A 23,073-nucleotide genomic window follows, 5' to 3' on the forward strand; every position below is an offset into this window, starting at 1 on the left:
CTGTACACTGCACCGTGCTGTTTTGCATAGACTTATGCATGATTTTGCCATAGGAACCAGTCTCCACTAGCAGTCCTGCTGTTCTAGGGCCTCCTAGTGCATCTCAAATTTCTTCCTACAGTATGTTATTCTCCTTAGGCTGTCTATAAGACAAGAAAAGCTCATTTAATCTGAGGTGAGAGAGGTTTTTCTCTGGGAAAAAAACATGCTTTTAAAAAAGAAGACCAAAGGGATGTCTGTCTAGTTTTGCATTTAAATGTTTCTTGCCACAATCACAGCAGAACAGATCCACAAAATAGAGTTAAAACATGTAAGCATAGGTGGCATCTCATGTTTTTATGGTCTTTCTGTAGCAAGTCAGTTGACTCTGGTGGAATACTCTTGCATATTAAAGGAACAACCAATTCAAAAGGTCAGACTCTTTGGGCATGGGTAATATTCACTGAACTGTCTAATGAGCAGTCTTCTGGAGGGGTAAACTTTGCTGGGTTTGTGATAGCATGTACGTATTTATAAGGATAATATGACTTATTGTATTTGGTAATCCTGGCAATAGTGATGCCAGGAAAATAATCTTATTTCAGGAAAACATGCGCTAGCATGTGTTTTGAAGTATTTGCTTTTTGGGAGTTTAATAATTTAAGTTTGACAAGGATTTAAAAGGGGGAAAAAAAAAAAAAAAAAAAGGAAAAAACCAAACCAAAACAAACCAGACTTTCAACCCTCAAACAAACCAAACTCTCAACCCTCAATGATATATAAAATGTGAAAATGGCTTGTGTTCTGTAGTATAAATATAGGGTGTGTTAAGAATGTTTTTGAAAACTCAGTTGGTCAGACGGGCAAAATTATTGGTGCCTTCAGAAGGCTCATGGAAGAAGCGCGTGTGAAAGGGAGACGCAAGTGTGACACGGTGCTACAGAGGCATGTTGGTTTGCAGAGGATGCCAAGCTTGCACCAATTTTTCTAGAATGTTTTTCCTTCCCTGTCTCCAAAATAGTTCAAATTCAATAACTGTGGTTAGGATATTTTGGAAAGATGTCCCCAGGCACTTTATGATGGAACTTGGGAAGAGATTCAAGAGACAGGAGTTCTCAACCAGCATTTGTAAGCAAATTATCTTAAAATATACTGCTTCTTAATCTAAAATTAACTGAAAAGCATCTATAGTATTTTTAGGTCAGTGTGTGAATCTGCAGAAATCAAAGTATATGCTTGTTACCCCGTCAACTCTCTGCAGTTTTTTTTTTTCTTCCCTTTTTTGAGACCTTAAGCAGTCCAAATCTCTCAGGCCCGTTCACTGTGTTTCTAACATTTTCCTATATCTTACTCTTCTCAGGATGGATCGTACTTGGCTGAGTTTCTGCTGGAAAAAAGCTATGAGGTGAGTGACTCGGTGACCGGCTGCGGGCTGATAGAGTCGTTTGGATGCTGCAGCTCTGGCTTCCTCTGCTTCTGTCCTTCTTTGTGTATGTTTTCCACTCCAACCCTAGATAACAAATCAAAACTCCGCAGAGGAATGTGCAACATGGCCTGTAATCATGCCAGCTTATTGTACTATTTATCATCGAATGTCCACTGGTGGATTCCCTCTTCTCCTCAGGGTATAGCTGCTTTGCATGTTTCCCACCAACTCAGATAAGCAGAGACCTGTGTGAGCCAAAACTGTAAAGAATTAGGGAATAATTTATGATGCAATGTACTACATAAAGGAATAAGAATCTCTTGTTTGTTCTTTTACCCCTGCTCTGTCTCCACACTAAAGGCCCTCTTATTTTGGCAGTTATATTTCAGCAATGAAAACCTTGCATTTTGCTTTTTGTTTTAAAAGAAAAAAAAAATCTACTCCTCCCGCCCCCTGAAAAAAAACCCGCAAAAACGAACAAAACCAAACCAAACAACCCACAAAAATATACTTTGATAGTCTTACTTTCCACCCCTTCTCTTGGATTAACTATATTCTTGCTTTGTACATGATTTTCATTTACTTTTTCCCTAAAATAAAGGGAGTCTAATTCTGTACTTCTTGCTGCATAATTTTCCCTGGGCAAAATCATCTTTCTTGTGGCCCAGCAAAGCAACAATCACACTATTATGATATGATTTGGTGGTTTTGAACTGTTGTGGGCATATATGTGAGAGTTTTTGCTTTCTCAGTCATGAAAGATGCTTCCAAAATGTATGATAATGGAAAGAAAGGGGTAGCCAGATTAATATCCCCACAATGTAGTATTTTCTGGGTTTTCAGTAAAAGCTAATGCTCCTTCTAATATTGGATTTTATTACTTCTGCTGTAATACTGCTTTATAGCTTAATGAAAAGTGTCTTCTCAGCCAGTCTGTGTTTTCCATGCTTTTCCATCTGGTTAATCTTGCCTTGCTTGTTCCATCCTTTCTTCTGCTTTGTTGATTGATCTGCTTATTGGTGTTGGTTTTTCAGTGTTGTAAACTGATTATTTTTACTATTGCTCCATTCCATTTGGGGAAGAGATACCATTGTGATGGCTTCTGCTACTTTAAAGGCAAAAGCACATGCCCTCTTCCAGTCCCCAGTGAAATTTGGAACTGCTAACTGCAACTAAAATGAAATATAACCCTTTCCACAATGGAAGGGTGACAATAATTGGGTAGAGAGTTAAGTCTTTCTTCTGTTCCTCAACTCTCCAGCTATTTGTTGGATTTCTTTCCTGTGTTCCCAGTTAGAGAACTCTGTTCCAGAATAACTGAACACAACAGTTAGTGATAACTGATTGCCTCCCTAACTAAGGGGGTTCATTTGACTTTTTTTTTTTTCTAATTTCAATCTATTTAAAGATCAAGCTCTCTTGAGAAAAATCCACTGATCTTACATTCTCATCTAGATTAACCAGTTTGCACACATTTTGACTTGTCACAAAGTTTGCATTTCACCTGTCCCATGCAGACAAAGGTACCTTTCATCAGTTTTTTTACAGTAATATTGCTGTCATGGATTAAGCATTTGGCATATTTTCTTTCTCTTGTGTGTGCATACCAGAAAAAGGAGTGGGAGGAAAAAAAGAAAAGAAAAAAAAAAAAGCTGGGTTTGCATGTTTGCTTGTTATCGCTGGATGCAACAGGCTCTCTGGATTTGTTTGTTTGCTGAAACTTTTTGAAGTTCTGGGGTGGGTGACTGCATTTAGCACATCTCATTGGTCAAATGTTGGTGTCACAGTCATTCAGCTGGCATAAAGGTCTTGCAAGCACAATCTTTCATCAAGCCTTGAGCTGGCAAGATTTTACTTTTATTGGTCAGTCATTTGCATGAACTTGAATTTCAGCATGATTTCATTCAGAGACAGATAATTGAGAGCTCAAGAAGTCTCTCATCAGGACTTTAAGCCAAAATATTTAATTTTGCCTGAAGTGTTGTAGTGCACTTCAGTTAGCTTTCTTTAGAATAATTTGATGCTTTAAATCTGCAAAGTCTGATTTTTTTTTTTCCTCAGGAAAACAGATGTTCATTTGAGTACTCAAACTATTTCCAGCATCTTTTGCAAAAGTGAAGGTATTATGGAGGTGTATTTTTTTTAAAGTGTAAGCCTTATGTCCCTGTAAATTATCCACATATTCTATAAATAAGTATTTTGATAAGGCTTTTAACTGCATAACTGTGAAAATTTGTCTTCATAAATTATTTGATGGAAATTTCTTTTGGGGGGGCCATGTTTCTCAGTTCCCCATTGATCCTCAAAATGCCCATATTTTACTCAGTTGTGGGAAGTTTAGCTTTTGAATTGTAGAACAAGGTATGTTGTGAGCCTGTTGTGTGGCTGGGCACACAAGGGATTTTATGCAAGGAAATTAGCATCATAAATTTGACTTGCAAGTAGTAAAGATGAAGCTATTCAGCTATTATTAGAGATCTTGCTGCCAAAATGTCATTCTTAAAGCAGCAAGCTGGTCTCACTCTGTGGTTGTGCATACTTTTTTACTCAGTTAAGTTTCAGACTCAGATGGAATAAAAAGGGTTTTCAGTGTCAATAACCATAGCTTGTGTTATGTGTAAAACAAAAATCCCCAAACTAGAACAGAACCCCAAAGACTTCCTGTTCTTGCTGGTATATTCTTGCAGGTACAAGTTAACATGAAGTGAGAGAGCAAAGCAATGGCCCAACCCAACCAAGTGTGTAGGATGCATCAAAGTGTAAGGGATCACTTTCAGACATAAAGGGTAGGGAGAAGTGGAGGGCAGTCATATGCTGAAACTTCATTTCACTGGTGCAAGCACAACTTTTGCAACTGGCAGCCTAAGCTAACGTGAATTTTGGCAGCAGGCATGGAGCTATCTTACATAAGGAGGAAACAGGGTCAATGTTTGAACAATTTCTCTAATGTATTTAGACACAAACAGGCTTTTCTTTAATATTAGTCAGAACCTGTGGGTTTTTTTCATCAACTTATTTATCGTAGCTGGTTAAAGGAAATTCCCAACCTGGGTTTCAGCCTTAGGCTTGCCTGTGTGTTTGGTAACCCACTGGAGAACACTGACTCATGAGGTCCACAAAACAGCCCTGTCCTGACTGTTCTTCCAGCACTCCAGACAGTGAATAACAGCTGTTTTTTAAAATATATTTGGTGCTTGCAGTTGCTGCCTCTTCTTTCTCCTTGTCTTTTTCTTCCCTTCTCTCCTCTCTGCCTCCTCTCTCCTTTCTGTAACCCCGTTTTCTGCTGCTGCTTTTTCCATGCTCATTATCTCTGGCTCCAGAAAGACATCTCTGCAACCAGGGAGGAGTGGTTATCTTGGGGTTCATGTATTGCTTCTTCAACTGCAATAACTTTGGCCAGTCTCGCTCACTAGGAGATGGTGCTCTGAGGCAATTCAGTGTGTCTTCTGTACTGTGTGATGCTTGAGCTGCTAGTGCTGTCAACAAGGGAGGAGGTGAAACCACTCAAGGGTACTAAAATAAATACAACAGTATTGGAGCTCATCTCCAAGTATTTTGTTATGATTTGGATAACTGTCTGCCTATAGGAATAGAGACAAGCTCTAATTGCCTGATACAAGGGTTAGGCCCATGTAGATGAAAAGAGCAATGATAAACACCTTCCTCTTAGTGTTTACCACTTTCCTTGTATTTTTTCTTGTTCAATCCCCAGGTGCATGGCATTGTTCGTCGGTCTAGTTCTTTTAATACAGGCCGGATCGAACATCTCTATAAGAACCCACAGGCTCACATTGAAGGAAGTAAGACTTTGTTTTCATATTTTAGGTTTTTTGTTTGTTTGTTCTTGGGGGTTTTTTGGGGTGGTATTTTCTTAGTTCATGATGTGTCTGTGGTGTGCGTTTGGTGGAGAAAGGTCCCTGGGAGCAGGAAGTTTCCTCTACCTAAACGTTATTAAGAAGTAGTTATTTTAAGCTGTGCTTGACTTAAGATTGATTATTTAAAACAAAAATCAACCAAACAAAAAATCTTGATAGCTAAGCTTCCCTTTTCTCTGCTTGTGTTAGCTAGCTGCTCTATCTCAGAAAGGAAAGTGATGATTTTTCTCTGATGAAAATGTGATACAAAGTTGTCCTGGTTTTTAGCTGGACCAGTGAAGCTATCACAAAATTATAGATACTCTTGTGTGTGTGAGTTACCAAGAGAGGAAAATATGAGAGAGGCCCAGGAAGGCACTTTCTGTTGTGTAGAAATGCTGACAGAGTTCACACAGAGCTGGGCAATAACAACTGGAAGATGCCTGGGTCTGCAAAAAGCTGTATGAGTTTGAGAACACAGATATAAAAATAGTGAAATGTTTTTTTTTTTTTTCCTGAGGCAGTTTTTTTAAGCACTCCACTTACATTTCCTCATGAGCTTCTTGGTGCCTGATGGAGGTAAAGGTTTGGGGACAGCCTGTGTGACAGCATGAATAAGACATGATCAATTCTTACTGCTGACAGGAAGAGTGAATCTTTAGACCTTCCAAGTTTCTGCACCCAAGGAAATGATTACCTGTTTTTCCTGAAGGGAGAGGCATTGCTCTTGGAAATTTGCTGACAACTTACTGTATTCTGTGTTGCCAGTGATAATTTGAAAAGCTGAAATTATTACCTTTAGTGTACACGTTGCAAAAATTCTTTGAGTATTTTACCATAAATAAGGTTAACTGGTCACTTAATGAGAAGAAGCTCAAATGTTGGATGGCTCCAGTTCAGCAGAAGGATTGAGCATTTTAACAAGCCTATAGTTCTCTACACTATACATATTCTGTAAAGTTGTACAGACTGACACTATCCTAAATAGTCCTTTTTCAGGTATAGTTAACACTAAATATCTCCATGCTGTAAATAAATGCCATGTATTTTGAAGTCTGCTTCCCACCATGGTAAACAGAGCCTAATTTTATCAAATTGTATTATATATATATATAATGCAACTTTTAGATTTCACATGATCTTTGCTTGTAATTTTTAAAAATTATTTAATTTCTGACGTAACTTCAGTGATATTTGCTGTGAATTGTTGCTACTTACTCTACATTGCTCCTTAAAACACCTTACTGAGAGAGGGATAAAATTGAATAAAATATCTTCATGAAGAATACGAAATCTGTGCTTCCATCAAGGACAATGCAAGAGCTGTTTCCCATAACTTACATTTGTGGCTCACAAGGTAAAATGAAGCAAAAGAAATCAAACAATAACCTGCGTGTTGTGAGGATCATCTTGTGAATATGAAAAGTGATTTGAGAAGACAATGTAGATCATGAGATATATATGTACACAGAAACATTTAGGGAAAGGAATGGAAGAAAGGAAAAAGAAAGCAGACCTTAAATGTTTTTCCTCACTTCTTATCTCATTTTCCTTTAACTGAGGAATGCAGCCATATGAATGGGAGGAGGAGGAGGAGAAGGAATTGGACTTGGAATCTCAGGAAAGGCTGCTCCATGGAAACTGTTTGGAAACAATGAGTTTCCAGGCAGTACTTGAGGAAGCAAAGAAGCAATAGTGGTTGATGTGAGCAAACCCTAATTTTGTGTTTGCCCTATGTGTTCTTCCCATGAGGAATTGATTACATGATACAAGATAGACAGTGAACCTCTTTACACAAAAAAAGTAGGGAAAATAAGAAGGCAAACAAGGTTTTTCCTGAAGCCAGCCCTCCAGCTATTGATTGCTAAGGAGGTTTTTAGATTAGATGATATTACTAAAACCCAAATGTTTTGACACTTGATCTGTTTTTATAAATCTTTGCACCAAAAAACCCCATTTCTACTAAGTCTTTCTATGTAGACTCTTACTCTTGAAAGACCTCTTTTTCATGGGTCAGAAAATGAACAAAGCCTCATGCTCTACTCTGCTTCAAAAAAGCTATTTGGACAAGAAGCTTTGGAGACTTGATGATAGACCATAATGGACATTCACCTTTGAGAGCTTTAAGTGGAAGGTAATCGTGGGAGGTTATCTCTGATGTTTGGCTCAGCCCAGTTGGCAGCATGTCTTCCTCTGGGGAGCTCTGAGACTTCTCTCTAGCCTGGGGATGATGGCAGAACTGGATGTCTTTGTAACAAGAGGGAGCCTGGCTGTGGCACCTCTTTCTTGCTCAGCTGCTGCTTTGGCTGGAGAGGAACCAGTTGCTCTTTCAGCCTCTAAGACTCCTACAGAGCTGCTGCTGCTCCCTGAGCCTCTTTTAACAGTGTCCTCTGCTCCATCCTCTTTGAAAGGCTGGCTCAGCTGGCAAGGAGTTTTCATTTAACTCCCAGCTAAGGTAAGCAAGGGAAGAAGAGGGAACTGCCCCTCTTGCCTAGGGGAAGTTTTTTTTATCTGGTACAGGAAGGGTAGTACATTTGTGTTCTTCCCTGCTCCCAACAGCCTAGTTGTCCTGAAAAAAGGTGGTAACTGCCATCAGAGAAATTGGTTAGGTGGTACTTGCTCTTGGTCTCTAGTCTTGCAAGAAAAATGCAGCAGTTGTTAAGATGGTCTGGGCACCAACAGTTTTGAGAGTTGCAAGTTCACACCAATATCCAAATAGTTTTATCCTATAAACACTTGGGATCTTGTACATGCTGTGGCTCACAGGCAGAACTTATTTCATGTACTGAATTTCAGTTGGGAAGCAGGACAGCCGCATTCCATACAAGCGGAAACTTGGTGATGTTCCAGCACAGCATCTATAGAACTGGTGACAGGAATGAAGGCAGCTCACACTGTAGATAATTGATGTGCATTCACAAAAAGGATCATAACCTACTTGCCAACCCTCATTTAATCACAGTTATCTTTCTTTAAAAAACAAAAAAAAAAGAAAAGTTGCATTACCATTCACTTACCTGTTAGCCACAGCTTCAGCTGGGTTGTAAAGTCTCTTCAGAACTGTCCTTGGGGACATGCTTTAGTGGTGAACTTGGCAATGCTAGATTTATGGTTGGACTAGACTGTAATGGTCTTTTCCAACTAAACTATTCTATGATTCTGTGATTCAAGCAATGTGGATGTAAAAGCCATTTCAAGAATATACTGTGTCCTGCTGGGCTGCATCATTTTATCAACCTGAAGAGCCTCAAAGTACCTGTTAAATAGGAATGTACAAAGCTGAAGACCTGAGGACTGTGTGATCTGTTACTTCCTTGATAACTTAAACTATTAAAAACAAGACAAAAACAGCAACAAAAAACCACAAAGAAAACCCAAACCCATAAAAAAAAAAAAACCAAAAAAACCCCCCTTCCCCCCCCCCCCCCCAAAAAAAAAAAACCAAAACAGCTTAAAAAAAAACAAAGTTCACATATCTCTACAGCTTTTTAAAAAAAATCTACTGTGGATTCATGTAGTAGTCTCTTATAATAAATCTTGTATTTCTTGGTTTCAGGATTGAAAAAAAAAAAAAAAAAAATCAAGTTGACCATATCTATACATATCTATACCATATCTATACAGCCCCCCAAAATGGTGACCATGGTCAAATGGGAAGACTGCTAAACTGTACTGAAATAGGAATTTCTTCTTTTTCCTGGAGATAGGGCAATGTAAACAAATTTATTAAGGTCAAAAACATAAAAAGAAAATCTATATAAATATTGCAATTAAATGTAAACAGGTAGTTCATCAATAGTTATAATACGATTTTTTTTTTTCTTTTTTGAATAGATACGTGAATAACACTGTGGTGGTGTGATTTTTTCTTTTTTTTTAATAAGAAGAAAATGAGACCTTTTATCAGAACTAATTTCACTTCTAGAATAATTTCTTGACAGGTCATGTCTGGAACCAAGGCCAGGTTGAGAAGCCCTTGCAACCTGCACTTTTAATTTTGCCAAGAGCTAGTCTCATGCTCTTACTTTTTCACAAACAAATTAGAAAGTAACTCAGTTGGAAAAGGATAAGTAACAGCTGTGTGACTGACACATTTGACCACATTTGAGATTTTGATGTGTATATTTCATTGACTGTTACAATGTTCTCTGAAATTCCTTTCCAGTGTGTATCTGTATTTTAGGTGGATAAACAATAGGAATAAATGCAGTGGTTTGTACTGTAATGTTACCTAAATGTTCATCTGGTATGTAACTTAGGCATTTTTGTTTTGTGAAATCGTTCGCAGTGAGGAACTTAAACATGTGCAATATTTTGGGAAGGAGCCCAAACTAAAATAATGCATTCTTTTTTTTGTGGCTGATATTCTGTATATGGCAATAATCTAATTCATAGAACCTGAGTTAATGAAGTGTGAACTATTAAACAAATTATATAAATGTTGCTAGGTAAATCAGATTATTGAAAAGAGAATCTGAAATAGTATTCATTACTTCTGCAGGTATATACATTTTGTGCTTAAAGCAGGGGAAAAAAATCCAAGCAAAACTTTGTTAAGACGATGATCTCTTAAGTTTTTCCAATAAATGTTTACTTGGATTTTAAACCTGGAATAGGATTTGGACCAAGAATACCATGTAGTTCAGGGACAAAATGTATTAACTGTGTTCTTAAACTCTGAAGACATGAAGCTGCACTATGGTGATCTCACGGACAGCACCTGCCTGGTGAAGATCATTAATGAAGTCAAACCCACGGAGATATACAACCTGGGAGCTCAGAGCCATGTCAAGGTGAGTAGCTTCTAGCACTGAGAGTTGTGAATGTGCATTGGTGGTGGTATACTGCTCGGATTATTTTAGACTGCAGCATTTATAGCCTTTTTAACAACTGCTAACTTAAAAACTGCCTTAAATCAAGATGAGTTTGCTGCAGCACTGAATTACTGCACAAATCTTACTATTGAATATATATATTTGGATGTCAGAATAAGTGTGGTTAAATTGTCATTATCAACAAAATCTATAGGTTTAAAAATCTGATTTTTTTTTTTTACCATGTGAGTTTACTGCTTATCAGTCCTAGTGGAGAAATTATGCAGTGTTGTAAGGCCAAAGGGTGCTTAGAACCACGTTATTCCATTTGCTAAAATCAATGCATGTATCTGACTGCATTACTTCTAGAAAGGCTTCACCTGTACTAATAATCTTTGAAAGACTGACCTACAAACAGAGAAATCAGCTTTGCTACTGCTTGCAGTATGATAACATTCCTGGGTTTTTTTGGTTGGGAAAATCAAGTTATAGAAACTGAAACAAAAGAGACATGTTGAACATGAATAACTTCACCATGGCAAGTACTGCTGCATCATAAGGAAAGAAAATGAATAGTAGAGAGGAAAACTTTAATTTACATTTTACATATGTTAAGCTACGTTGTTGTATCATGGAAAAGCTCAGTTTGCTAACAAGCGACCTCTATTTACTTGCAAAAACCTCATTCATATTTTTCATGATTACAAACTGAAACTGATGGCCGGGTAGCATATTGTCATTAAAATAAATTGTGTGTCAGTCATATGTCCTGTCCTTGTTGTGTGCAGTGTGAAAGTATTCTTAAGTGGTAATATTCCCTGGCCTCTTTAAGGTGAGAACTGGAGGAGGGAGCATTTAAGCCTCATGAAAATAATTTTGACTTCAGTTTTGTAAGTCAGCCTTCCTACAAAAAAACTTTTGTATTGTTCCTATCACTCTGTAAGCCTTGAAATGCAGCAAGAGGAAATAATGTTGAAAGACTGCCATTACTGACAAGACAAAGAGCAAAACAGAGAAATGAAATGAGAATAATTTTGCTTTTAAATTGCTTGCATAATTGGATCATACAGTTTGCTCTGTGCTAAAGATAAGTCTGGTTGAGTTTATTAGCTCAGGTACAGTAGTATAAGAACAAGGCTACATGAGTCCAAGGGCAGCTTTAGTCCAGAAGACAATTTAACTGCTGCTTTGCAGAGTGAAACCTGAGCCAGCAAACCTTTCTGGGCATTTGCAGTCCACAGCTTGGTGTTCCAGCATTTCTTTTCGTGAACTAGTGCATTGGATAACAGTCTCCCTGGAGATTACATGTGTCCCTTAAGTAGTGTTAACATGGTACTAATCTTCTAGTCCCAGACTATCTCCACGTGGCTGTTGCAGCTGCCAACAGCTCAAGTCACAGCACTGGGAGTGTATGAAGGGATGGCGGTGGTGATGCTGCATGACACTACCATGGGCAGTGGTAGTCCAACTGTGCTTACCATTTTTAAAACAATTCCCAATGTTAGAAGAGGGAGTTGAACTTGGTCAGCTGTTAGGGGTGAATGTCTTCACCAGAGACCTGAAGAGCTCTTAGAATTAGACTTTGGTTATGTAAACTTACTGATTTTGCCTGTGTGCATCATATTTGGGGAAGGAGGGAAGAGAACTCCTAATCTTAGCTTGCTTCACGTTCTGGTGACTTTGAACCAATGACGTCTTCAGTATTTTTTGGTGGTGTTTATGTTGGCTTATATTTATGCAGAATAAAGTTTTCTATCACTCTCACTTCCAGTTAGTTTATGTGAGCCATGCTGAAATAAAGGAAAATAAAATAATAGGAAGTTGGTCTGGTTTCCTGTAGGAAACCAATGAAGATGAAATTGGTTCTTGGAATGAACCCACAGTAGTCTGGGAAATACTGTCAGAGAAGACATTTTTCTGAATCATAAATGGTGAGGACTATGACTCACAAAGTAGGTCACTGAGAGGCTGATCTGATCTTGTACATGGGAGAAAGTGAGAGAAGACTGGAACTCACTCCTTATTAAAAACAGTAAACTTAACAGAATGATATCATCAGTAGGAACAAATTATCCAGTGTGCATTCCTGTCTGTTTTGGTGAGAAATGGGGATTAGCTCTCTGCACTGTAGCTTCTCCACTGGATGTTCAGAAAACAGTAGCACATTCACTTCATAATTACTAAATAAACAGTTTAGCCTCATGTTCTCTATCCAGTCTTTATATGCCCTGCTGCTTTGGTTGTTGGTGCTTTGGGAATCTGGTGTGCTGACCATGATTTATTTCCATTTAATTAGGTTTCATGGGAGTTATTGTTTTCAATATATTGATTTGAAATAGTATTTTTTTTATCGTATATAGGTAGCATGCAGATGGCTTAATCTAAATTCTGTTCTACATAACTCTATACTCGTATCCCTCTGTTGAATGTCTTGAAAATCAATTATCCAAATACTAGGTTGGCTAAAATGATATAAATGTCTTTTCTTGCACAGTGTTTGAGTAGATGCACACACATAGATAGATACGAACTTTTAAATGTTTTTTTTCTGAAAGTCAAATGATCTCATCAGTAATTGACTGTGCTATAAGGTTTTTTTTTTTGTTTTGAGTTATATTGAACTGATGAAGCTGGTAAATATATATATATATTTTTTTTTTTTTACAATTTTCTGAAGTAAAAAGGCAGTGTAACTTTTACAAAAGATCTCTTGCTTTCAGCACTTGTAACTTGTTGCACTGAGCAGTTAGGACTGAAGAAATGGGTCCAGTTTTATGGCTGTTATCCTAGTAGTCAAGTATTAGACTAGTTTGATTTGGCAGTAGTGCTGATAGCCACAATTGCTCAGTTTATTTCTTTAAATTGTATTGGGTAGTAGAAGGTTATTTTGCCTACATACTGTTGGCATTTTTTGTCAGAAACTTTGTAGCAAATGTGTTTTATGAGATACAAAAATAATGGGTTGATTTTTCTATGTTAACGCTTCCTTACATATGCAACCTGGATGTATTATTAAAGAGTAAAACCTTGCTTGCCTGTAACTACATTTGAATAAGCCAATAAATGCTCAGTTTGGTTTTGTATTGGGGATTTTGTTTTTTGGGGGTTTTGTTTTGTTGGGTTTTTTTGTTGTTTTTTTTTAAACTTGCAAGATGCATACAGGTTTTTTGTTGTTGTTGTTCGTTAGTTTAGGGGATATTGAGGTTCTATTTCGTTTTAACTCCTTGCAGACATACGGGTGCTTGGAGTCACACAGGAATTAATTTTAAGAAGCAAATCCTACCACTGTTAGCTGAAAAGTGAAATGTAAAAATCGAGGTGCTTTTATCATATAACCCCTCACTTAAGTAAAGCTCTCTTTACACTTGTCTGTTGAATTCAGCTTTATCTCTAGCTCCTCTATTTTACCTTCTATGTTTTTGTGCTCTCTAAAGAGAAGAGACTCAGTCTTGGGAGCCCTTTAGTCTCCTCTTTCCCGAGGCTGGCAAAATGAAAGATCTTGCCCATTTCTGATTCTTTTGAGTTTTTATCTGCATCAAATACTGACCCATAATTGCTGTGAACCAAACATGTTATGAGCTGCTAATTGATTTCAGCCCCATGCCTGTTAATGTGACTGTCTGTTTTCATGCTTCATGGAGGGTGAAGTAGCAGCAGGGAAGATGAAGAAACAAACAAAAAAAAAAAAATAGCAAGGAGGTCTTCAGAGCCCATGGAAGTGAATTCCAACTTATGTAAAAACCTGTCCTCACCTGTGTGTCTGCTGCATCTTGAAGTTATTGCTTGTATGCTGGGTGGTGGGGAAGTGGGATTGCTGCAGGGAGGGGAAACGTGAAGTACACAAGCAGAAGTTTAAATCATATAATTTTATGGCATGACAGAATGGTTGAAGGTCAGAAGGGACCTCTGGAAACTGTCTAGTCCAACCCCCTTACTCAAAGCAGAGTCAGCTAGAGCTGGTTGCAGAGGACCTTGTCCAGTCAAGCTTTAAGTAGGATGGAGGCTCCACAACCTCTCTGATCAACGTGTTCCCTCATCTGTGCAGTTCCATCACCCTCACAGTAAAAAAATAACACCCACCACCACAAACTTTTTCATATTTTTAAATGGTATTTCCTGTATTTCAATTTGTGCCCGTTGCCTCACCTCCCAGTTTTGTATCATCTGCAGACCTGCTGAGGATGCACTCTGTCCCATTGTCAAGGTCCTTGTGTACCCCCAGGGTACGCAATTAGCGCAATTAGTAACAGAACTCCAGCTGGACTCTGCCACTGATCACAATGCTCTGAGTCCAGCAGTTCAGCCAGTTTTCAGTCCACTTCACCCTCCACTTATCTAGCCTACTCTTTCTTCGTTCACCAACCCAGACCCATTGTAGAAGTCTATAAGGTTGATCAGGCGTTATTTCATCTTCACAGATCTATGCCTTGCTTCTCACAATCACCTTGTCCTTCATATGTTTGGAAATGGTTTCCCAGTTTAGTTGCCCCATCATGTTCCTAGGGATCAAGGTGAGGCTGAGCAGCCTGTAGTTCCCTGGATCCTCCTTCTTGAAGGTAGCAGTGACATCTCCTTTCTTCTAGTTGTCAGGGGCCTTCCCTGATTGCCATGACGTCTCTAGAGTGGCTTTGCAATTGCATCAACCAACTCCTTCAGCACTCATGGATGCATCACACCAGGTCTCATGTTGTGTGTACAGTTTGTATAAATATTCCCCTCATCATCTTCTACCACAGGTAAGTTTACATTGCTCCAGACTTTCTTATGGGTCTCAGGCACCTATGATTTCTTAATGTCAGCCTTACTAGTGAAGACAGAGGTGAAGAGGATGTGGGATATCTCAACCTTTTCAGTGTCCTTTGTCACCAGGTTGCCTGCCCTGTTCAGCAGCAGGCTCATATTTTCACTGATCATCTTTTTGCTGCTGACAGACCTGTTAAAAGGTCTTGTTGCCTTTCATGTCCCTCACCACATTCAAATCCATTCCTACCTCTATACCTGCCTACTGGAATCTCTTTATATTCCTGGATTGCCTGTTCATGCTTCCACCTCTTATATATTTCCTTTTTATGCTTGGCTCATGAACTCCTTATCCATCATTCAGGCATCCTGCCACCTCTGCTTAATTTTGTACTTGTTGGGAGGGACCATTCTTAAGCTTGGAGGAAGAAGTCTTTGAAAAAATCTACCACCTCTTGTGGACTTCTTTTCAATCAGGGCCTGTATCCTATGCTGCTTTACCAAGTAGATCCCTGAACAGGCAAAAGTCTGCTTTCTTGAAGTCCAGGATTGTGATCCTGCTTTTCTGTCTTACTCCCTTCTCTCAGGATCCTGCACTTCACCATCTCATGAACATTGCAGCTAAGGCTGCCCTGACCAGTTCTTCCTTGACTGCAAGAATCACATATTCATAGCATTTCCCCTTGTGAGCTGTTCAGTCACCTGTGTCAGGAGGTTGTCAAATCACTTCAGAAACCTCCTGGATTGTATGTGCCCTACTGTGTTGTCCCTACAGCAGATATCGGGATGGTGGAAGTCCCTCATGAGGACCAGGATCTATGAATGCGAGGTTTCTTCTCATTATCTGAAAAAAGCCTTGTCTACTACTACATCATGTTGTAAAGCCTTTTTGCATCCCCGGATGACTCCTGGTCTGAGGAACATTAACCCTATGGGAAACAGGTCATCTTTTTTTATTTCCCACCATAGTCTTTTATGGGATGCTTCTTCTTGCAGTTGTAAATGTGGTTATGAAAAATTGTTGTGCAACTTTATGGTGAGGAAGGCAGTGTTTGGGACATGGCATAGAAGCTGGCATCCTTCTGTTTAGGACACAAGTGAATCAAATAATTAAAAAGATCTATTGCTGACTTTCTCCTGCAGGTCTTATCAGTAATGTTATAGGGGTGGTCCCCTTCCCTCATCCCCTTTCTATCCATGCAGTTAGTATAGTTGAAAATCATCTGTGAGAAACTCTGTGTAGGAGAGGATGGTGTAATTCTGAGACTGTCTCATATGAAGAAGGTACTTCCACTGCATGTATCCAGTGAGTACTTAGCTATGAGGAAAGTCAAGGCACAAGCTTAAATAACTTAGCCCAGAAGTCAGAACTGAGAACTGAAGTCTCCTGACTGAGTTCTGGGATCCTTTCAAGGTCTGTCCTTGTGCTGTTCAATAGCCAGGCTGTGGAATGTGCCCTCCTTACAGAACAGCTCTCTATTATGATCTTTATTTTGAAAACCCTTCAATTTGGTTTTGGCTTAGCCTTAACCATCTCAGTAAAACTGAAATAAAATAAGTTTTAGTGATTGCTGCCATTGGTAGATTCATTCTGAAAATGGTTCTTTTGTGCTGGAGATGTGTTTTGGTATTGTAGAATATGTGTTAAACAGGAATGTTCCCCGCTGGTTTGTAGGGTGGATTTTTTTTTTAAATCCCACATAAATACCAGTCAGTAATCTTAATGATGGTACTTATGTGCTTAGATGTGAACTCTACTTACCTAGTTTGGTTCTGATCCTGTGATGCTTCCTCATGGCAATAGTTGTTTTTTTAGTTTGATATAATCTTGCTTATATGAAACTGCAGTCTAAATAGTTAAAGGAATTAATTGTAAAGCTTTTCTTCTATTGCATGAGTAACAAGGCTTAAAATTGTGCATTACAGCTTGCATAATAAATGTTTTATATATTGTACCTCATGGTTCTTACTGTTCAGTATGCATTGTTGTGCTGTTATATTATTGCATAGGTTTTAAAATTGTTATGCATGTCACAGAAGCTCACAGCTTCTGAGGAAATTAATGGATTTTTTTTTTTTTTTAGTATTTAAAAAATGAGCAGTTTGGTTCTTCATTGTAACAAGATCTAGTCTAGTTAATTGTAAAGAATATTACCAGCACTCATTGGCAAAAATAAGCCTAACAGACCTTGATTTTATGGAGTTAGAAAATTTTATAGTTATGCTTTATAAAATATTTTATTGTCTCAAGATAATAAATTACTTCTAATTTGGCATGTATGGCAGTTCATTTTATTAGTCAAAAAGTGAGTTTCCAAACCTGATTTGTACTATAATGAGACTATAAATAATAGAACCTACTGCCCTGAGGTATCTCCGATCAGTGTAGGATCCCTGTGTGGGCCTGTGGTACTGTGGTCTGTGGCATGCTTGGGTACCTGTTCATCTCCTGTCATCTGTTTACTGGTGGTAGCAGCTCGTAACACCAGCCTCGTGAACACAACCTTGCTAGAAAATTGTTAGGCAAACCAGCAAATTATGTATTTGCACAGTGCTTTACATGATGAGGTCTTGGTCCTTATCCAGGGCAGTTAGGCTCTCTGCTGTAAAAACAAAGGAATTAAAGTTAGCTAGGCTACCTTCTGTCCTCCAGAATACTTTACTGCCTTTCCTGCTGGTGTTGGACCTCCAGGGTGTGATCCTGTAAGGTGCTGAACAGTCTTAATGTAGCTCAGCACACCCTTTCACTGCTTTAACTTCAGGCTGTTGGAGTTGCTGGGATGCTGCCCTGGTTTTTGCGCAGGATGCTGTGTTCTTGTGGGCTGGAGTGCACCAGAGGGCAGAATAAGCCTCTGGAGTGTTTCTTTCAAATGCTTATATATGTTCTGCTGTGTGTAGCTTAAACTCTTAAGTAATCTAATTCCTTTTAAGCAAAGGTAGTTTTACACTTGAATTATTCTGGGCAAGTTTGTTAATATAACACTTGCAGTACCTGTTCAAACAGATTTTGTGTGTGGCCTAGGAAAAAAGGTAATTCCAGTAATAGCTAGCAGTTGGAATTTTGTATGTCTCTTCACTTGGTTCACTAAATATTTATGGCAACTTTACACAATCTTTGTAATTGTGGCTTGTATTGCCAGACTAAATGGATTTAAAAACAAGTGTTACTAAGGAACTTAGTGCAACTATTAATTTTATTAAACAGATTAACTTTAATAGTTAAATATATGTTTGTATTATGGCTGCAAATGTTATGAATACATAAAAGGAACAATGGAATAACGCACTCACTGGTACTAGTATGTATTAGAAAATACGGGCATTAACAAATTACTCCCCAAACCATGTACTATTTATGTCTATGCCAATGAGAAAATTAAGGTATTATGTTTATGGTTATGTTTTAATACCACAAAAGATCTCTCATGACTTCTGATACAGGCTGGTATTGCCTCCTCCTGTTCCACTTCTCATTTTCTCCTTATATGCCCAATCCTTCCCTCAACAAAACCCTTATTTTTCTCTCTATCCTTGCTCTGAGGTAGGATATTTTTTCCCCTTCTGTAGAAAAATACACAAGAGTTCATTTGCTTTTTGGATCACAGTGACCTTATTTATAATCTGTGTGAATAACTTCCTACATTTATGGAGTTTTTTTTAATCTTTCATTTTGTTATTTTCTCTTATGGATCATTTCCAGGGTAAGTGCTGAAGCACATTTCTAACTATAAGTTATTTAAGTGTATCAGGAAAGTAACCATGTGAAAAAAAGAAGTACTTGAGAACTTAATCAGGGATGTGAAAAGGACCAGATTGAGCCCTGAAATGGGAATTTTCTCTATGGCTTGGTAATCAGAGCAAAACATATGCTGTCATGAATCTGTAACTGAAAATTATAGATTCCTTTTGGATTTTTTGCAGTTTCAGTGGGCGTCCCTTGCATGATGTTTTACAAATGCAAGTAAGGGACTTTTTTCTTAGCTGCTGTTCCTGTGTTGTGCAGTTGCATACAAAGCAGACTGAACGCTGTGATGAATGAAGTGGTGTTTATCTTTGTGACCTCGATGACAGACAAAGTACCACCTCCTTCATCTCATGCTTTGTGTGTGGTTTCTGCTTTAAGGCTTCATAATTTGACTTCCTAACTGACTTCTGAATTTTAAGTCTGGTGTAGTGAAGTGGTACGGCCAGCGAAATACGTTCATTCAATGCCATGGCCCCACTTAGGTCTGGATAGCTGTTGAAATCAAGCCCTCGACGAGCTCTGTCGCTATGTAATTAAATAATGAATTTAAAAATAATTGCTTTAAAGCAAACTTTAGAACTGGCCCTCATTTGATGTTATAAATGGAAGAGGGTTGTTAATTTGCATTCACTTTTTAGGGAAGAGTGGTTTATTTTATAATTCTATTTCTATTTTCAATAACCAAATCTCTGCTCTAATTGTATTATTAAGTGCAAAAGTAATTGCTGAACTGATTTTTGTGTCTGGGTGTGGGTGGGAAGGAGTGATCAAAAACTTCCCCGGTAGTTTTATTCTAACAGCTGCTGCAGGAGAAAGGAAAGCTGAGGGAAAAGGAAGGCAAAACCCGTTGCGGCATTTACAGCGTTGTATTTCTTGTGTCAAATAGATGGCAGCAGAGCTTTGTACGCAATGGAGCAGCTCCATCCTGTACTGGGAATGAGAGAGGAATGACACTTCAAGCTGACTTGTATCAGCTACAGCCTTGAACAAGTTGTCGTTAGGCATAAAATAGGAAAGAAAGCTACTATTGATAATGCGAGCGAATAGAGGATGAAGAAGGGTATGAGATGCTCTATATTACTGAATTTCTGGAATAGTCCCAGGTGGCAAAACTTAATCTTTTAAGGTATGTCATCCACTCATACAACGAGATTGAAATCAGCTAACATAATATGCATGTCAAAATAAAGAGACAGAAAGAAAAAGAAAGTATTCACAAGTTGCAACTGAAAGTGATCTACAGCTGCCTTGGGGTACTGTAGGAGTTGGCCAGAATGGCTATTTTTTAGTTAAGCGAGTTAGAGAAAGGAAATGTCAGTCCTCAATCAGGCAAGCATTCTTTGGTAAGGTTTGCGCAAATGTCAGCATTTTTAGAAGAGCTGCAGTCTGTTCTGTTCTGATCCCAAAAATTAGTTTTGCTATTAAAATGAGCCAAGCTGCAGATCTGTCTCTAGAAGTGTTTGATTAATAAAAATAGCACAGTGTTTGACTTAATATTTATGAAGTACAAAATTAGTGGCTGCAAAATAGCTGCAGTCATCTAGGCATTAACATATTTTGTTGTACGCTCATCTGCATCTAAAATTTTGTAGTAGGATGATCCTAAAATAAAAGGTGGAATTGACTTTGATGTCAATGATTACTCAAGTCCTGGAATTTTAGGATATCATAGTAGGAGGATAGAAAAAAAAGTTGAGAAATTATAATAGTGTGACTAGAGTAGTCTAGAAATTATGTCAAGGCTGGAAAAGTCAATATGGGGTGCTGTCATAAAGTTACAAAACATTTTATTTCTGTTACAGCTCTGAGTGCAACCATCCTGGCTAAGCATTAGCTTTACTGTTTATGTTTCTGATGAACCAAAATTAGGGTTTTACTTTCTGTAAACAGATGCTTTGTAACCCATGTGCCTGAAAAATTTTTACGACAACTTGGTGGTACCCGGCAGGTTTCTATTGTTTCTCATATAATCTTTCTTTTTCTCAAACTTGATATTTTAGTGATCCGTCCACCCCCTTCAGCAGGCTAGGAAGAAAACCAAACCAGCATGTAATTTATTTCTTACAGATTTAAAGAAAAGCGCATTTGATTCACTTAGAAGTATTGCAATTCATGCTAGCTGCTACAGTTTGCTGAGATTGGAGGGTAAGGCAGATCTGTGGCAGTGTAGGTGACTTTCAATATCGTTCAGCATAGACTATAGAAAGTGCTAATATAATAGCTCTGACTTCTGGAGCTTTTTCATTATAGTTAAATTACTGTTCACGCATCTGGATGACTGGGTCTGCATATGTGTTTTTTTGTTGTTTTTTAAAAAATTTGTATTTAACATCTTAAAATGAAAGTCAAAATTTTAAGAAAAATGCTGATATAACAGTTATATACAATAGCTGATATTTGAACACTGGTAAAGCATTGCTATTAAATGAAGGAAATGCATTTGATTTGTTGGATGTGTAATAATATGAAACTATCTTAATCCATTTTTTCCTCTTGCTAAGTATTAAATTAATTTGATGTAACATGTTTTATTTTTTTTTGTGCCTCTGAACATGCTTCCATATTAATTAAAGTCTTAGAAGAAATAACATGGTTGTGTTTTTATATTTTTAGAAACCATTTACTAAGTTGCTGTTCTAAAGACTATAAGCGAAATCTCTGAAATATCTGTGAATATGCAATAATACATGCATTGCGTTGATTATTCAGATAAATTAAGTTGGCAGAACAAATGTGGACTTTTTGAAATAAGCAGTTCCAAAACTCTCTCTGTAATTCCTCTTGGGGCTAAGTGCTGCAGACTCCTATTTAAGCCAAACCTCACCAAAATAAATGTTTGTGAGGGGGTTGGCGAGGAGGGAGGGTTGTTGTTGTCTCTTGCCTCTTTTTCCATTGAGGTAAGGATATTAGCTTGAATGACATCATTTAATTTTCTCAGTTTTGAAATGGTATATTTGCATAACAAAGCAGCATTTCTTTTTTCCTTTAGGATTATTAGAACGGCTGGGATGTGTGTGTGCGTGCGTGTTTCTAGTCTTCTTGCTGAGTAACGCTAGATTTGTTCTTTGTTCTGTGTAAGTTTGGCTTTGTGGTTTATGCAGCTTTAAAATTGTATGTGTATCCTCTCGACTTCCTTCATCTGTGGAAGAAATGCACTGTGTGTCTTAAAGCTACTCATGTTTTACAGGCATGCAAAGCAAGAGAAATAAAATTTTCAGTGCTAAAAATGGTTTTGCTTGTTTTCTTAGGGCGTAAAACAGCATAGAGGTGAAGCACACAAAACACTTCTGTCAGAGAACTGTTGCACTGAGAAGTGCACATTTAAGCTCACAGAACCTGCGATTTAGAAGCGCTGTGTGGTCAGGAGTGACAGAATGCATTTATATCAGCGGGGATTAATTCCACTGTTACAATAGTCTGTGGACACAAGTTGCTGTTTTTCCTTGAGCATTTTAGAAATCAAAGGTGAAATGTAATTTGTTTGGGTTCCAAAACTGTAATGAGATTTTTTTTTTTTTCTACTTCATTATTGTCAACAAATTTTATGGCTGTTGGGAATAGACATAGTTGTTCAACTTAGCCATATTGAAAAATATATTGGTTAGGGAAAAAATATAAGTTGTCATTTTGGGATGTTTAGGATCACTTGATGATCTGTTCATTTTTCTGTTTATAGAAATTATATTGAGGGAATCTATTGGATATTGTGTCTTAACCGGGTGTCTCCTGTGAATGAGGTGATCATTTACTTTGTAAACAGTGTGTATCTGGTCTTTATTGATAATCCATCTGAATTAGAAATCAAATTGGTTTAAATAGTGTTGCTGAAGTTTAGTCTTATTGTGATGCTGCTGTATTATATTTTAGCAGGCAGAAAAAATTATTGACGAAATTTCTCAGTTCTCTTCAGAGATGATTAAGAGCTATAACTTAGGAGCAACTGAGCTTGTTCAAAGCACTTGGATCTGGAGAGAGAGAGAACATCTTTATAATTGCTTGTGCCCAATTTGTTTCGCAAAGAAGTTAGATATGTTTTACGTAACAGCAGATTGTTTGGAAAACATTTAAAAAAAAAAAATAAAAAAAAAAATCAGTACTGTCTGCCCTTGCATGAACTCCTCAACTTCTATTGATTTTATCGCTCAGACTTTTTTTGAAGTGGAGCTGTCTTGAGCACCTTTGGCAATAGCCTTGAACCCCAAAAATGCAGTTAGAGCAACAGGAGGAGCAGTCTGGTGGTTTATCGTCCTATACAGCTATCCATACTGGCTTTCCATTACCTTATTTTTTCATTAAGTATTTACTGAATAAATTGGCTTGCATAATTGCATTGTGAATGCCTGAACTGCATTTTTCCTGTAACTATGTGATGCTGAGAAATAACATTTTAATTTTAGCCAGACATTCTTGCATAATGTTGCTTTATGGTGATGCAATTTCACTGGCATAGCATCAGAACAAAGGATACAGCATCAAACAAGGGTGTAAAAACAAATTAAAGGATGCTAGAAGTTT

At 37.8% G+C, this 23,073-nt stretch overlaps 1 protein-coding gene across 1 annotated transcript in view; it reads left to right on the plus strand.

Annotated features, from left to right (window-relative positions):
• GMDS (GDP-mannose 4,6-dehydratase) overlaps positions 1 to 23,073 on the plus strand; it is a 172,373-nt gene that overhangs the window by 71,186 nt on the left and 78,114 nt on the right. Inside the window, exons 3-6 of the mRNA XM_010168041.1 lie at positions 831 to 928; positions 1,340 to 1,384; positions 5,118 to 5,205; positions 9,943 to 10,052. Coding sequence (XP_010166343.1) covers positions 831 to 928; positions 1,340 to 1,384; positions 5,118 to 5,205; positions 9,943 to 10,052 — 341 coding nt within the window. The remainder of the gene's footprint in view (positions 1 to 830; positions 929 to 1,339; positions 1,385 to 5,117; positions 5,206 to 9,942; positions 10,053 to 23,073) is intronic.

This window comes from Antrostomus carolinensis, unplaced genomic scaffold, assembly GCF_000700745.2.
Source record: "Antrostomus carolinensis isolate BGI_N321 unplaced genomic scaffold, ASM70074v2 scaffold7575, whole genome shotgun sequence".
Classification (NCBI taxonomy): domain Eukaryota; kingdom Metazoa; phylum Chordata; class Aves; order Caprimulgiformes; family Caprimulgidae; genus Antrostomus; species Antrostomus carolinensis.